The 14,040-nt window shown below is 40.6% G+C and overlaps 5 protein-coding genes across 8 annotated transcripts in view; 3 read left to right on the forward strand and 2 right to left on the reverse strand.

Moving 5' to 3' along the window:
* Muc96D (Mucin 96D) overlaps positions 1 to 14,040 on the reverse strand; it is a 200,641-nt gene that overhangs the window by 95,001 nt on the left and 91,600 nt on the right. The gene's annotated exons all lie outside the window — the stretch shown is intronic.
* Positions 340 to 823, forward strand: LOC108012126 (transmembrane protein 141). Its single transcript, XM_065866883.2, has 2 exons — positions 340 to 532; positions 591 to 823. The coding sequence occupies exons 1-2, from the start codon at positions 418 to 420 to the stop codon at positions 785 to 787; spliced, it is 312 nt and encodes a 103-aa protein (XP_065722955.2). The 5' UTR covers positions 340 to 417; the 3' UTR covers positions 788 to 823.
* Positions 827 to 3,723, forward strand: LOC108012115 (putative GTP-binding protein 6). The gene is made up of 3 exons (XM_017077399.4): positions 827 to 1,060; positions 1,133 to 1,583; positions 1,643 to 3,723. Exons 1-3 carry the CDS (start codon positions 828 to 830, stop codon positions 2,534 to 2,536), a joined length of 1,578 nt encoding a protein of 525 aa, XP_016932888.4. The 5' UTR covers position 827; the 3' UTR covers positions 2,537 to 3,723.
* Positions 2,568 to 7,516, reverse strand: Gnpat (dihydroxyacetone phosphate acyltransferase). Its single transcript, XM_065866882.2, has 4 exons — positions 7,487 to 7,516; positions 6,232 to 6,811; positions 4,416 to 5,692; positions 2,568 to 4,357 (listed from the first exon to the last, which is right to left on the reverse strand). Exons 1-4 carry the CDS (start codon positions 7,499 to 7,501, stop codon positions 4,025 to 4,027), a joined length of 2,205 nt encoding a protein of 734 aa, XP_065722954.2. The 5' UTR covers positions 7,502 to 7,516; the 3' UTR covers positions 2,568 to 4,024.
* Positions 9,723 to 11,493, forward strand: LOC108004981 (fatty-acid amide hydrolase 2). Its single transcript, XM_017068098.4, has one exon. It carries the CDS (start codon positions 9,807 to 9,809, stop codon positions 11,376 to 11,378), a length of 1,572 nt encoding a protein of 523 aa, XP_016923587.4. The 5' UTR covers positions 9,723 to 9,806; the 3' UTR covers positions 11,379 to 11,493.

Here is a 14,040-nt window from a genome sequence, read left to right on the forward strand (position 1 = left end):
TCGGGACTCGGTGGTCGAAATCATATTATTAAATATTCACCAATTAAAATAAATAAATTAGAAAATTCGAGCTATTTGAGACTATTATTTTGGGATTACTGGTATTATTTTGTTTTACTGTTTGACTGAATTGTAGGCACTTTTTGTGCACGTTGTAAAATGTACAATTAAGTCAAACCTAAATAACAACCGAGGAAATAAATAAAAAGGCCTATATTGTTTTACGAAATAAAAATGCACCATCATGACAACTACAGAAAGTATGGAATTTGAGAATAAAAATATAAATTTAAATATCGGTTATAGTGCCGATACAATCGGCATAAGTTTTCCCATCTCTAGTTTCACAGCTGTTTTAATTGCGCGCCGGCAAAAGCGAATGAAAATACAATTTAATCACTTAACTAAGCGTTTATTATGAACGATATCAAGCGATTGAAGGATCAGCAGCGCGAGAAGCATCCAGGATTCGATGGTTACATCGACTGCATGACCCGCTCTCTTTTCACAGGACTCGCCACGTTTTGTTTAAGTGCGTTATCATCTCTTGGTTTTATTTGATAATTGCATAATAATTACACAAATTACAGGTTTTTCCGGTACCTATTTCGCCCAGAAGATCATACAATCCCGCATTCGCTATCCGATTAAGTACAACATACTGGTTTCCTCGCTGGTGGCCACCGGAGTGTCCTACCAAACGACTTCGTCTCGCACGAAATCCTGTCAAGCGGCGTGGATGGCCTTTGAGGAAAAGCATTCCGTGCTTAAGGAGAAATCATTTTAGTTGTATCTACTCATCAGTAAATCCTTAATTAGTCTTAGTTATGTCTGCTCTGCGGATATTCGGCAGATTGGCCAGGAGTCTTCCACTCCGTCCGGTTGTAGGGATTCCCTTACGCCTAAAATACACCCAACATCAAGGAGTTAAGGGCATTCGCAACAGAAAGAGCTTCTTCGAGGCTCAGATGCAGTCATCTGGTCAGGATAATGAGGATTTGGAGCAGGAAGAGCAGACCCCTAGTAGCGATCTGGCAGACATGCGGTTCTTAGATGATCGGTGGGTATTGAACATTAAGAAAACCATAGAATATGGAGGTTTAAATGATTAATAACTTACACTCTACTTCAGAGCCTACGACGAGGTGGCAGGAGGAGCAATGCGAATCACCCGCGACATAGCCAGCTCCCAGCAAGTGCTGATCCTCCAGCCGTACGTTAAGTGGGGCGCCAAACGCCAGAGCACACCCTTCGATGTCCGGCCAGAAGATCAGCTGGCGGAAGCCTCTGCTCTAATCCACTCCCTGCCCAATTGGCAGGTGGCCAGGGCTCTCAAAGTTCCACTTGAAAGCCTTGAGAAGAAGACCCTCTTCGGCAGCGGCAAGCTGGTGGAACTTAAGGAGCTGGTCACCGAATTGAGGCAGGAAAGGCAACTAACCTGCCTGTTCGTTAGCAAGGGCACGCTTTCCTTTTCCCAGAAACGCTTCCTGGAGGCGGAGTTCCGGCTGCCGGTGATGGATCGCTACTCCGTGGTGATACAGATCTTAAGGTTGCATGCCACCAGTGCTGAGGCAAAGCTACAGGTAGGTTTTACTTTCCAAAGAGCCATAAATTAAGATTAATTACTGGTTTTATTTTGTAGGTAGCTATGGCTGAGCTCCCCTACATCTGGGCCCAGGCCAAGGATGCCAGTGTCACCCAGACGCGTCGGCAGGGCTACGCCTTGACAGATCTGCAGAAGGAGATTCTGCGCACCAGGGAGCGCAAATTGCGAGCGGAATTGGAGCGGGTCCGTCGGCAGAGGCAGTTGCTCCGTCAGAAGCGAAAACAGCAAAATTATCCCATTGTGGCCGTGGTGGGTTACACAAATGCAGGCAAGACCTCCCTGATCAAGGCTCTAACGGTGGAGGATGCCCTGCAGCCGAGGAACCAATTGTTTGCCACTCTTGATGTGACGGCTCATGCGGGTTGCTTGCCTTGCAATCTAGAGATAATCTACATGGACACCGTGGGCTTCATGTCAGATTTGCCCACAGGACTTTTTGAGTGCTTTGTTGCCACTTTGGAGGACGCCATGCTGGCGGATGTAATTGTGCACGTTCAGGACCTCTCTCATCCATGCCATGCCGCGCAACGCAGTCATGTGGAGGCCACCCTGCGTTCCCTGGCTTTCAATGTGGCTGGTGGAGATTCCACGGCCAGTCAATTGCCGCCAATCATTAATGTGTACAACAAATGTGATTTGGTTACCTCCGAAACGCATTCATCTTCAGATCCGGTGCACCATATATCAGCGCGAACACAAACTGGATTGGAACCCCTGCTAGATGATATCGAACAACAGATACTGACCGCCACCGGGCGAAGAAAGCTTAAAATGAGGGTGCCCAGCGGTGGACCCGAAATGGCCTGGCTTTATAAAAACGCAGCCGTGGTGGAAACGACAGCGGATGAGGAAAATCCAGAGCGGTTGATGATGCACGTGGTCATTAGCCAACGCACCCTGGACCAATTCAAACGACAGTTTTGTCGGTGACCCTGGAATCTGAAATGTAAAGTCTCATGAATCAAGTTTCTGAGGCGCAAGTGGCACCGACTACATTTTTTATTATTGCTCTCGTTTTTTTGTTGGTTTAGTTATTAGCGGGTGTAGTTAGGATTGGTGTTGTTTTCTCGTTTTAAATTCTATATAAATATAAAAGTATCTACCATAAAAATAAAACGAAACAATCTCTAAAAATATCATTAAACAGAATGTGTATTGCACTTCGCTGACATTTTTGTGCTGTGGTTTCCTCTAGGAATAATCGGACCTGAATCCACGTGGAATCAGATTTCGAATCAACCGTTTTAATTTATATCTAGCGGCAAGCTTTGTGGCTTACCTTTTTTCATTTTATTGTGCGGTGCTTACTTTTTATTGGCACAATAGAATAATTAAAAATAATCCATGGCTGATGAGCATAAGCAACTTAAGATTAAATAATGAAACAAACATAACACCAGCTTAAGCTAACAAAAACTTATGCGAAAAAACACCTTAAAAATAGAAAATGCGTCCATAACTCTCTTGAAAAATTAAAAAAATTTTAAATGATTTTTCGATCGAGCAAGCTAAAAAAGTCGTTTGCAATAAAATAAGCTGCACAATTAAATATTATAAAAATGTTATAATCTAGTTGAGCTTTTAAGATAATGTGAAAGTGTGCATTTTGTTGGGCAACATTTCTATGGTTTCCTCTGCTAAAAATATAAGATATATATATTTCGATGGGACCTACCATTACCGGTTTATATATACAAAATGTTTGATCAAAATTCGATTTCTTGCAAGTGTATGTTTTGGCGCTTTTGTAAATTTCATTTGTTTTTATGGCAAACTAGACATAAAATTTCAGTTTCTAAGATTAAAGATATTCTAAGCACTTAGTTACATGCACACTATAGGATGGATCGATGTTATTTTGTCAAAGAATTGTATGGCAATCTTATAAGATAGATATATACTTTTCCTTGCTTGTGGTGTACTCCTGTCAAGTATTTTTCGTCTATTTATAATTTTATTTTTATTGGTTGATTCATGATAAAATTATAAAATAAAAATGGGGAATGTATAATTATGCCAATGAAGATTTAATATTCTAGAAAGATAAAGTAATCATTAGGCGGAATACTTTAAAGCTGTTAAGCCTCATCGAAATCATTCTTTGACAAAAAATGCATGGTTAAGAATTATTAAAATCGACCCATCCTGAACAGACATCCCATAAACCTACGTGAATGAGTGGGAGGATACGATGATCCAGTGGAGCAACTGCCAAAGCGGCGCCACCACCACAATAAAAAATAGAATGCAGATGATGCGACAATTCTTGAGCAGGCCGACAACAAACTGGATGAATTGCATGAACAATGAAATTCTAATTGTACTACACTGTTTGGGATTCGACGCTCGATCGGGATTTGGATCGGTTTCCACATCCCTAGGCGTCGTCTCCCCCGCCGGCCTCTTGCCATTTGCCAGTTATAACTTTGCTATGTGGAACTGGGCCTGCTGGTTGGCCGCCGTCGAGTATTGTGCGAATGGCATTAGTTGGCAGTACTCGAGGAGCTGGATTTCCAGTTCCCTCAGGCACTTCCCTGGAGTTCCGGCGATCTTCATCTGTCCCGAGTCCTTACATTTCAAAATGTAGCCCCTTTGGATCAGTGCATATATGGCTATGTTGAGATTGTCCAGGGCCAGACAATATGGATGCACATGGGAGGCGGAACCACCGGGTTGCTGGAGAAGCTGCTCCACATGCTGCTGGACGCGCACAAGAAGATCCTTGTTACTGAACTCGAATTCCAGAGGGATCTGCAGGGATATAATATAATTAGAAGAGTTGTTTATATATATTTTAAGCACTATCCACCTTTCTTAAGGTGACCACCAGCTGGTAATAGAGGCACAGGAAGGGCGCCAGGGCGGCCAGTATGACATGCGAACACTCATTATCCTGCACCCTGATGCGGCCGCTCTGCTCCACCTCCACCACCCTTTCGTCCAGGAGCAGCTGCAGATGGGTCTCAAACTCGGCTGCCTCGCGGTTTGATTCGATAATAAACTCATGCTGGAACAGGGCATCCATGGTGGTCACATGCGCATGTAGAGCACTCAGACTGGTATCGTATGAGATGTCCGCCAATTGCTTCTCCTGATTCCTCTGCTCCTTGAGCGCTGCCAGCAGCAGATAGGCGGGTCTGGCCAGCCAGAACATGCAGGGATTAATGTAGAGCTGCAGGGCCAACATGGGAACAGCCACCGCCATAGTTTGTGGACAGAGGGCATGAGCTTTCAACCGTTTAACGTCTATTTGTTCCGCCAATTGCTTGGCTGCCATGGGCGTAAATTGCAATCGGGCGTTGGCGAAATACAAAATGTTTGAGTGAATCTCGACGGCATCAATGATATCCGCCTTAATGCTACCAGGTGTAGTGCTGACATGGGCTCCCAGCTGCTCGAAGATCCGCTTGAGATGCAGTATCCCACGGGACAACTCATCGATGTTTACACTCTTTTGGGCGTACAATTGACTGGCGTAGTATAAGCTCAGCAGGTTGAAGGTGGTGATCACAATGCGTCGCTGCTGTTGGTAGATAATCTCGTTGGCCAGCTGCTTGACCAGTTCCACTTCCTGGCGGTTCAGCTTCTGCAGGTGACCTCCAACACCTGCTCGCTGCATTCGCTGACCACTGTCGTGTCCGAAGAATTCCTTAACCGAAATGGGTTCACCAAAGTCCAAAAACATCTTGCCGAAGCGCTCGTCGATTATTTTCAGGGCCTTAAAGAAACCCTTCGTCGACTCCTTGGGTTTGGGCACTCCCAGCAGCTCATAGACGAACAGTTGCTCCTCCAGTACACGCTCATAGGCCACACTAACCGGCACAATCATCACATCTGGGACCTCGCCAGTGAAATATGGTAGGAGAGCCATTGAAAGGAGTCCTATTTTGGGCACCAGGGCTTTGAAATTCCTGGAGCGCGTGCCCTCGATGAAAAACTCCACGCCGATGTGGTAATGCGCCACCAGTGCGTACATGTACTCCCGGAAAATATCCCAGTACAGCTCGTCGTTGGAGAAGCTGCGGCGCATGAAGAAGGCTCCAGTTTTTCGCAGCATTGTGCCCATTCCAAACATTGAGTGAAAATCTGCAAAGGATTAGAAATACATTAATAAGAAATAGTCCTAAAAAAGAGTATTTTGTTACTCTGATTATACCCATATTAAACAGATATAAATGTTTCACACCTTTAATTACCGCGACAGAAATCGAATAACAAGTTGACATCTTATTTTGCTAATTCCTACTAATTGAAATGCAAACATTTTTAAAATGTAGCATGTCATTATCGTTAAAAATTTGCATTTTGTAAAACGATAATGTGATATTGACAATGTGTTAAATGAAAAGCAAACGCTCTTAATATTTGTAGCACATTTTCCGCTAGTAAAGATTTTATGGTTTTTCGGAAAATGAAAATAAAAATAAATCGGTAAACAAATAGTAAGCTTGTTTTTTTTAAGTTATCTTTGAAGTTTCAATAAGTATACATTTTTTTGTTTTAAAAGCAATTAAAACTTAAAGAACACTTTCCGAATGTGGCCTTTGATCTCTAATAAGACTACTATTATTTGAACGGATGATTTCGTATTAGAAATGGCTTTGGAAATTCTAAAAAAAACATACCCATTCCGGCTGCTATTCCTGGTATCTCAATGTCGTAGTAGTAGCAGATGTACGACATCAGGATAAAGTCCATGTAGCTGCGATGACTAGGGAGATAGAGCACCGGGCACTTGCCCATATCCTTGCGGACATTGGCCATGCTGGCCGAATTGACGTAGAATCCATCGCAGATCCTTTTGCCGATCGCTGTGATGGCTATGCCGCACCACCGGATAATGGCCATGTTCCGCTCCAGACCGATCTCATCTATGATGGCCTTGGCCTGCCGCTCCAGCTGCTTAACCGGCTGACCCAATTCCTTGGCATAGTGCTCCAGAATGGATCGCAGTTTCTCACTCTTGAGGACATGCTGCTTGAGTTTCTGCGGATTGAGATACTTTTCGAATTCGTAGGCCACCTGCGGATTGAACTCCCTGGTCATGGATGCCTCATTTCCCGGTGCTATTATGTTCTTAAAGTTCTTCATGTAATCGGCGGCACTGGCCAGTGACTTCTTCTCCACCTGATCACTGGAATCGGTGGATCCAGCTCGACCGGCGGTCACCGTGACTGGATTCCTCTCCATCGCGCTGCGTTTCACCTGTGAAAATGGAAAACAACGTGCGTTGCGCTGTTGAGAATCTCTGGAGGTATGTGGGTAACTAAAAATAAAAGGAAAATAGCGTCGAGTGCGGTGCTATTTGACGAATCAACTGTCAAGCAGTCGGCCCCACTTTACAGACTTGACACACCGACACACTGCCATAAAGTCTCTGTTTGCTGAGATATCGTCGGCACTTGGAGAAAATATTTACCCAGATGTGTCCAAACAAAGATTAAGGGGTTCTTCGATTTTAAAAATTATCTATATAATAAATATGGATACTTTTTGCTTACTTTCCGTAAATAAAATTGTGAATATTTAATGACGAACCTTAAAAATTCCAATCTGGATATTATTGTTGGCAGTTTAAAAAACAATTTTCAGAATTTGATATGTATATAAAGGGTTGCAAATAATTTCTTGATATAAAACATTTTTAGGTTAATTTTATTTTTTTTAGTTCAAGTGAGTTTTTAAACATTAAGATCTTTCTTTTCTGATAGACAAAAAGCCTCTAGTAATGTTAAGTTTTTTATAATAAATTTGTTTTTAATATAGTATAAGTTTTTCTGAGTGCTCAGCTATCCAGAAGGTTTATTATCTGACAGATTCAGCGGTTGAGGTAATCAACGACGAGATACGATTGAGTGTTAAAGGTGAACATGTGCTTACCCTTAAATTTAGCATTAAGTCCCAAAAACCTCGCTTAACTTCAAGCTGAGTTTAAAATTTTCTCCAACAACACAGCTTTGAAAATGGCTCTTATTCACCTATTTTTGAGCCAATTTAAGAGGTTGAAATAAAAATGAAATTAATGTCAGCTTAAAAAAAAAGAAATTTAAATGCAATTTTTAGGGAATTGCAAAGTATATTAACCTAGCAGACTGATGTTAATTGATATTAATGGGGTTAGGGATCTAAGACCCTTTCTTTAATATGTACATTTTTGGCTTAGTGGTGGAAATTATACATATCAATAATAAAAATAAATTATTTTTTAATATTTATAAAAAATAAGTCAATTTTGCTGAGAAAATCAATACCATTACAATGAATAATGTCATGGTGACATCAGATTTGACTCGAAAACATGTTATAAGGATTGCTGACCTATCTCAAATCGAATCCGTGACGCATGTAATTTATTCGTGTCACGACACGTTCGCATTTCTGGTGATAACGTCACTCATCAGGTGAGTTACCTTGGGCGGGAATAAAAAAAAACAATTGTCTGGGCCATTAAGCCATACACCCTCTCTATTCGAGTGAAAAAAGATAATGCCAAGGAAAGTTACAGATTAATAGTCGACTGAAAACTACATATATACGTATATGGCCTGGCAACTGGGGTTAAAAATTAATGAGAAACGCTTTTCGATTGGAAATTAACAGATGTGCTGGCTCCCAGGCAAACAGGCACACACTCCACATTTTTACAGGTAGCATTTAACACTTCGCTTTGCGTTTTAACCGGTAATTGCAATTTAACACGGGTTGTAAATGGGCTTTTTGTTTGGTTTTCCGTATAAATACGACTGCAAGTGCAACGAAACTCGAATATTTACTTTTGAAATGCACTTATTTTCGCAAACTTTCTATTTATAAGTCATTGGGCAATAAAAGCATGCTGACTAATTAGTTACGTATGTCACACACTATCGAATAATCCAATTTTTAGGCCAAGATAAGGGTATTTTCCATTGGCAAAATCAATTAAAAAATGATTCATTGCGTAGATAACACTATAAGTTTGATTAGTAATGGGGTTCTTCTTATCGGGGTGATCGAACTTGGGAGTGCAGGGTATCTGCAGTTCGTATTACCGGTGTACGTACTGGGTTAAAAATTCGATACGAGCTGCCCAGGCAGGGATTTAGATGGCCTTTTTTTTCGCACTGCACAAGGCCTCCGCTTTTAATGCATTTAATTCACAATTCGCAACTTATTTTGGATCTCTCTGACCGACTTTTAATGGTTTTATTTTCTGCAGCAGCAGCGGAGGCGGCTGTTTTGTTTTGTTGACGAAAAAACATCTGCAGCAGCTGCGAATCGATATTTGACGGTTTGACGGCTGGGTGAGTGTAGGGGGTCTTCGCACGGTACGACTGACGCATTAGGGGCACTCCCCGCCCAGCTGTTCATGCGCGGTGGTAGTTTGATGGGAAAATCATTTTACAGGGTCTCGATAGGTTTGAAACCTTTTGTTTCCTCAACATCAACAAAATTTAAATGATTGTTGTATTGTTTTTTAAAGAAAATTAATTAGTCGATAATATAACTTAAAACAGTTATCATTTATTTCTTAGCTCTATTATATTTTAAATATTTTTAAATCATAATCTTAATAAAATCTATAACAAGTTATTGACTTAGGTTAGGTTGCAGTGGCTGGAGATTAGACAATAATTGACTTAAGTTATTGACTTTCTCAGATTGAAAGCTAGTCTTAATAGTTTCTTATACACTTTAAATATTTTAATAAAAATGTTTTAATTTGGTTGAAGTCAAATAATTCAATTTCGTATGCGCGAATAAAAACGTTACTTAAAAAGGTAATTTTCACAACTTATTTTAAAACACTATTCTGTATCGTCTAAAATATTTTAGATGTGTTTTTGTTAGTAGAACATTTAATGGTTAACTTTAAGCAGATTCTCATATGACTAAATTAGTATAACATATCCGTAAAGTATTTTAAAAGCATTTACAATGTACATTTTAAAAATATTTTTTTTAATCTATTGCCAATGTTTATAGACATTTTTGTATCTTAGTAGGTGAAAAAAAATAAACAAGTAAATAAAACTAATGCCCACTGTAGTTGGTACTGAAACAGGTTTGTGGGAAAGCTTTTCCCACCAGCTTTCGCTGGTATCGGGTGGCAACGTCTTGGGTTTATCGCAACCTCAGAGGTTTCAGAGGGGTCTGTGGGTTTAGTTTGCATTTGCATTGCGCAAAGTGCAAAATCTCATCAGAAAAAAGAGGTGTCATCATGTCGTTTTGGAGCCACGTACTGGATGCCCTGTTGGCACTGGCCCACATCCTCAGCGATCGCCTGCTGGAGTTCGTTTTGGGATGGTATCTGGGTGACCACAAACGGGTTGCGGGTCCGCCAAGTTTGGAACAGCAGTCGCTGCTGACCAAAAGCGCCGTGGAGTTGGCCCAACAGATACGGGAACGTAAGCTGCGGAGTTACGACATCGTAAAGGCCTATTGTGAACGGATCGAGAGTGTTAACCGGGATCTGAATGCCGTGGTGGATGGTCCATTTCCGGAAGCCTTGGAACAGGCGCGCGAAATCGACCGGAAGTTGGCCAAAAAGGAGTACACCGATGAGGACTTCCGGCGCAAGCCCTTCCTGGGTGTACCATTCTCCACCAAGGATAGTACCGCTGTGGCCGGGAAGCTCCATACCTTGGGTTTGGTATCCCGGAAAACTGAACGTTCGACGGAGGATGCCGAATGCGTTCGCTTGATGAAGGAAAGCGGTGCCATCATCATCGCAACCAGCAATGTTCCGGAGGTTAACAAGTGGATTGAGTCGAGGAATATGCTGATTGGTGGAACCAACAATCCTTATGATCTCCGACGGTCCGTGGGTGGATCTTCGGGTGGAGAAGCCGCTCTGATCGCCGCCTGCTGTACGGGCTTTGGCTTGGGAACCGATATCGGTGGTTCCATACGTATACCAGCCTTTAATTGCGGTGTCTTTGGGCACAAACCCACTTCCGGAGCAGTAAATATGGCTGGTTGCACCTTTAGAACCGGCAAAGAAAAGGACACAATGGTTTGCGCCGGTCCCATGAGCCGTTCCGCCCGGGATTTACTGCCCATGATGCAGGTTCTTGTGGAACCCTCGCTTAAACCCAAGCTAAAACTGGATGAGCAGGTGGATCTGAAGCGTCTGCGCTACTTCTATGTGTCCTCCAATGGCATGGCTCAGTGCAATCCCATAAACCGGGAGACTGAAAGAGTTATGTATAAAATACGTAAACATTTTGAGAGCCTGTGTGGCAAAGATGTGCGACATGCCAACATACCCAATACCCAGTTTACCGGCAAGATGTGGCGCTATTGGATGACCCAGGAGCCGGCCAACTTTAATCTCTTGCTGGGAAACGGCGCCGAGCTGAATCCGTTTGTGGAGCTCTTCAAGAAGATCTTGGGACAGAGTGACTATAGTATGGCCGCCATCTATGGGCTGATCGATAGTGTGCTGCCCAAGGAAAAGGAGAAGCTGATGCGGGAGGCCACGGCAAAGTGCAGGAAATCAGTCCAGGATTTGCTTGGCGATGATGGGGTTCTGTTCTTCCACAGTTCTCCAAGGACAGCGCCCTTCCATTTCTATCCTCTGATCAAGTTCAATGATTTCGCCTACTTCAGCCTGTTCAATGTGCTCCATCTGCCGGCCACTCAGGTGCCCATGGGTCTCGACTCGAAGGGCATGCCCCTGGGCATCCAGGTGGTGGCCAATCCGAATAACGATCGTCTTTGTCTGGCGGTTGCCGAGGAACTGGAGCGGACCTTTGGCGGCTGGGTGCCTCCATTCCCCCTGAAACAATAGATGTCCTACATGATCAAATATTAGTTTAAATAATTTAGGTGTCGGTAACGCTGGAGACTGTCGCTTGTGGCCTTTGTTACAGGAATTTAATAAAATATACTCCTCTTTTTATGAATTACAATTCTTTTGGGTGAGATACAAAAATATCCTCTTTTGGAGTTTTGAATTTGAGGTTTCAACCCTTTTATAATAGTAACCATTGTACTTAAAAAGAAATTTGAAAGTTGTAAGCTTTAATCTAGTTGAACCAAAAATCAGCTGTTCTTTGATCTGGCAACTCTTTGAAAATGTATGGTGTTGCCCAACTAACTCGAGTTTAAATTAAGCCGCCAAAAAAAGAAATAAATTTCATAGATTCCGTGAAGGTTTCTGTTTTTTTGTATTCTTTCCCGACTATTATTGTTGGATTACAAATATGACAGGCCCTTGACTTACTATAACTATTACTTAATAAGGTATATTCCATATTTTATTATATATTAAACGGTTTTGTTATTTTATCTATTAGTTTATTTTGATCAAATCACATATACATTGAAAGAACATTTAATTAGCGTGTAGATAAGGAGATTTCAAGTCTTTGCCTCTGAAACAGGAGAACTTGTTTTCGTTTAGTAATGCTAGTCCTTGACAACGATGGATCAGTATGAAATACCTCTAAGGACTGTGGGTGTTTTTTGGTTCCCATGTAGGATATATACGACCCCAAGCAGAAGGTTTAGGAGAAAAAGCACCAAAGGATCGTCCCAGAAGAAACAGAAAAAGGATTCCGCAGATCAACAATTTCGACGCGATCATTGTGAGCGAAAGAAACAAACTGAATGGCTTATTCAACAAAAATATTTTAAAAATGTTTGTAGGTGTCAAAGCAAAATACTAATATAGCTAGAGAATTTTAATATATAAATAAATGCTTTAATGGAATGTCTTTGAAAATCAGTGTTGTTTCTTGTATCTATATTTGCTTGTTCTATTATTAAATTCTATGTGAATCATTTTGTTTATTTTTAAGCCACATGGCGCCATGCTCCTTTTTTTTGGAAAAACAAACAAATTTCATTTATTCAAAAAAATTTGATTTGCTATTGAATATTAATCGTTATCAGCTTGATTTGTTTAATTTCCGGTGTACATATAGACAAACAAAATAACACCCGCTCAGTTATCTGATTAACTTTGTTTAAACTGTTTTTGAACTTTGAATTTTCAACCCATGTATATGTTGCAAAATCAAAACCACTTTTTTGCGATTTTTTTTTTTACTTAATAACATTAACACATATACATTAAAAGAACATTTAATCAAAGTTAAATTCGTTTGCTATACAGCGTGTTGATAGGGAGATTTCAAGTCTTTGCGTCTGAAACAGGAGAACTTGTTTTCGTTTAGTAATGCTAGCCCTTAACTACGATCGATCAGTATGAAATACCTCTAAGGCTTCTTGGTGGTTTTTGGTTCCCATGGATTATATTCACGACCCCAAGCAGAACGGAAGGTGCCATTCTCAGGAGAAGAATTGTTAAGTTGCGACATGTTAAAATGTTGTGGGATGGTAAAGGATCGTCCCAGAAGAAACAGAAAAAGGATTCCGCAGATCAACAATTTCGACGCGATCATTGTGAGTGAAAGAAACAAACTGAATGGCTTATTCAACAAAAATATTTTAAAAATGTTTGTAGGTGTCAAAGCAAAATACTAATATAGCTAGAGAATTTGAATATATAAATAAATGCTTTAATGGAACGTCTTTGAAAATCAGTGTTGTTTCTTGTATCTATATTTGCTTGTTCTATTATTTAATTCTATGTGAATAATTTTGTTTATTTTTCAGCCACATGGCGCCATGCTCCTTTTTTTTGGAAAAAACAAACAAATTTCATTTATTCAAAAAAATTTGATTTGATATTGAATATTAATCGTTATCAGCTTGATTTGTTTACTTTCCGGTGTACATATAGACAAACAAAATAACACCAGCTCAGTTATCTGATTAACTTTGTTTAAACTGTTTTTGAACTTTGAATTTTCAACCCATGTATATGTTGCAAAATCAAAACCACTTTTTTGCGAACATTTTTTTTACCTAATAAGGTATATTTCAGATTTTATTATATATTAAACGGTTTTATTATTTTATCTATTAGTTTATTTTGACAAAATCACATATACATTAAAAAAAACATTTAATCAGCGTGTAGATAGGAGATTTCAAGTCTTTGCCTCTGAAACAGGAGTAAAGCTAGTTCGTTTAGTAAAGCTAGTCCTTGACAACGACGGATCAGTATGAAATACCTCTAAGGCTTGTGGGTGTTTTTTGGTGCCCATGGATTATATTCACGACCCCAAGCAGAATGGAAGGTGCCATTCTCAGGAGAAGAATTGTTAAGTAGCGACATGTTAAAATGTTGTGGGATGGTGAAGGATCGTCCCAGAAGAAACAGAAAAAGGATTCCGCAGATCAACAATTTCGACGCGATCATTGTGAGTGAAAGAAACAAACTGAATGGCTTATTCAATAAAAATATTTTAGAAATGTTTGTAGGTGTCAAAGCAGAATACTTATATAGCTAGAGAATTTGAATATATAAATAAATGCTCAAGAGGGCTCCCTATTGTCTGGTCGCTGTCTCTTTAATGGAATGTGAGGAATTTGTTGTCCAA

This window comes from Drosophila suzukii, chromosome 3, assembly GCF_043229965.1.
Source record: "Drosophila suzukii chromosome 3, CBGP_Dsuzu_IsoJpt1.0, whole genome shotgun sequence".
Classification (NCBI taxonomy): Eukaryota; Metazoa; Arthropoda; class Insecta; order Diptera; family Drosophilidae; genus Drosophila; species Drosophila suzukii.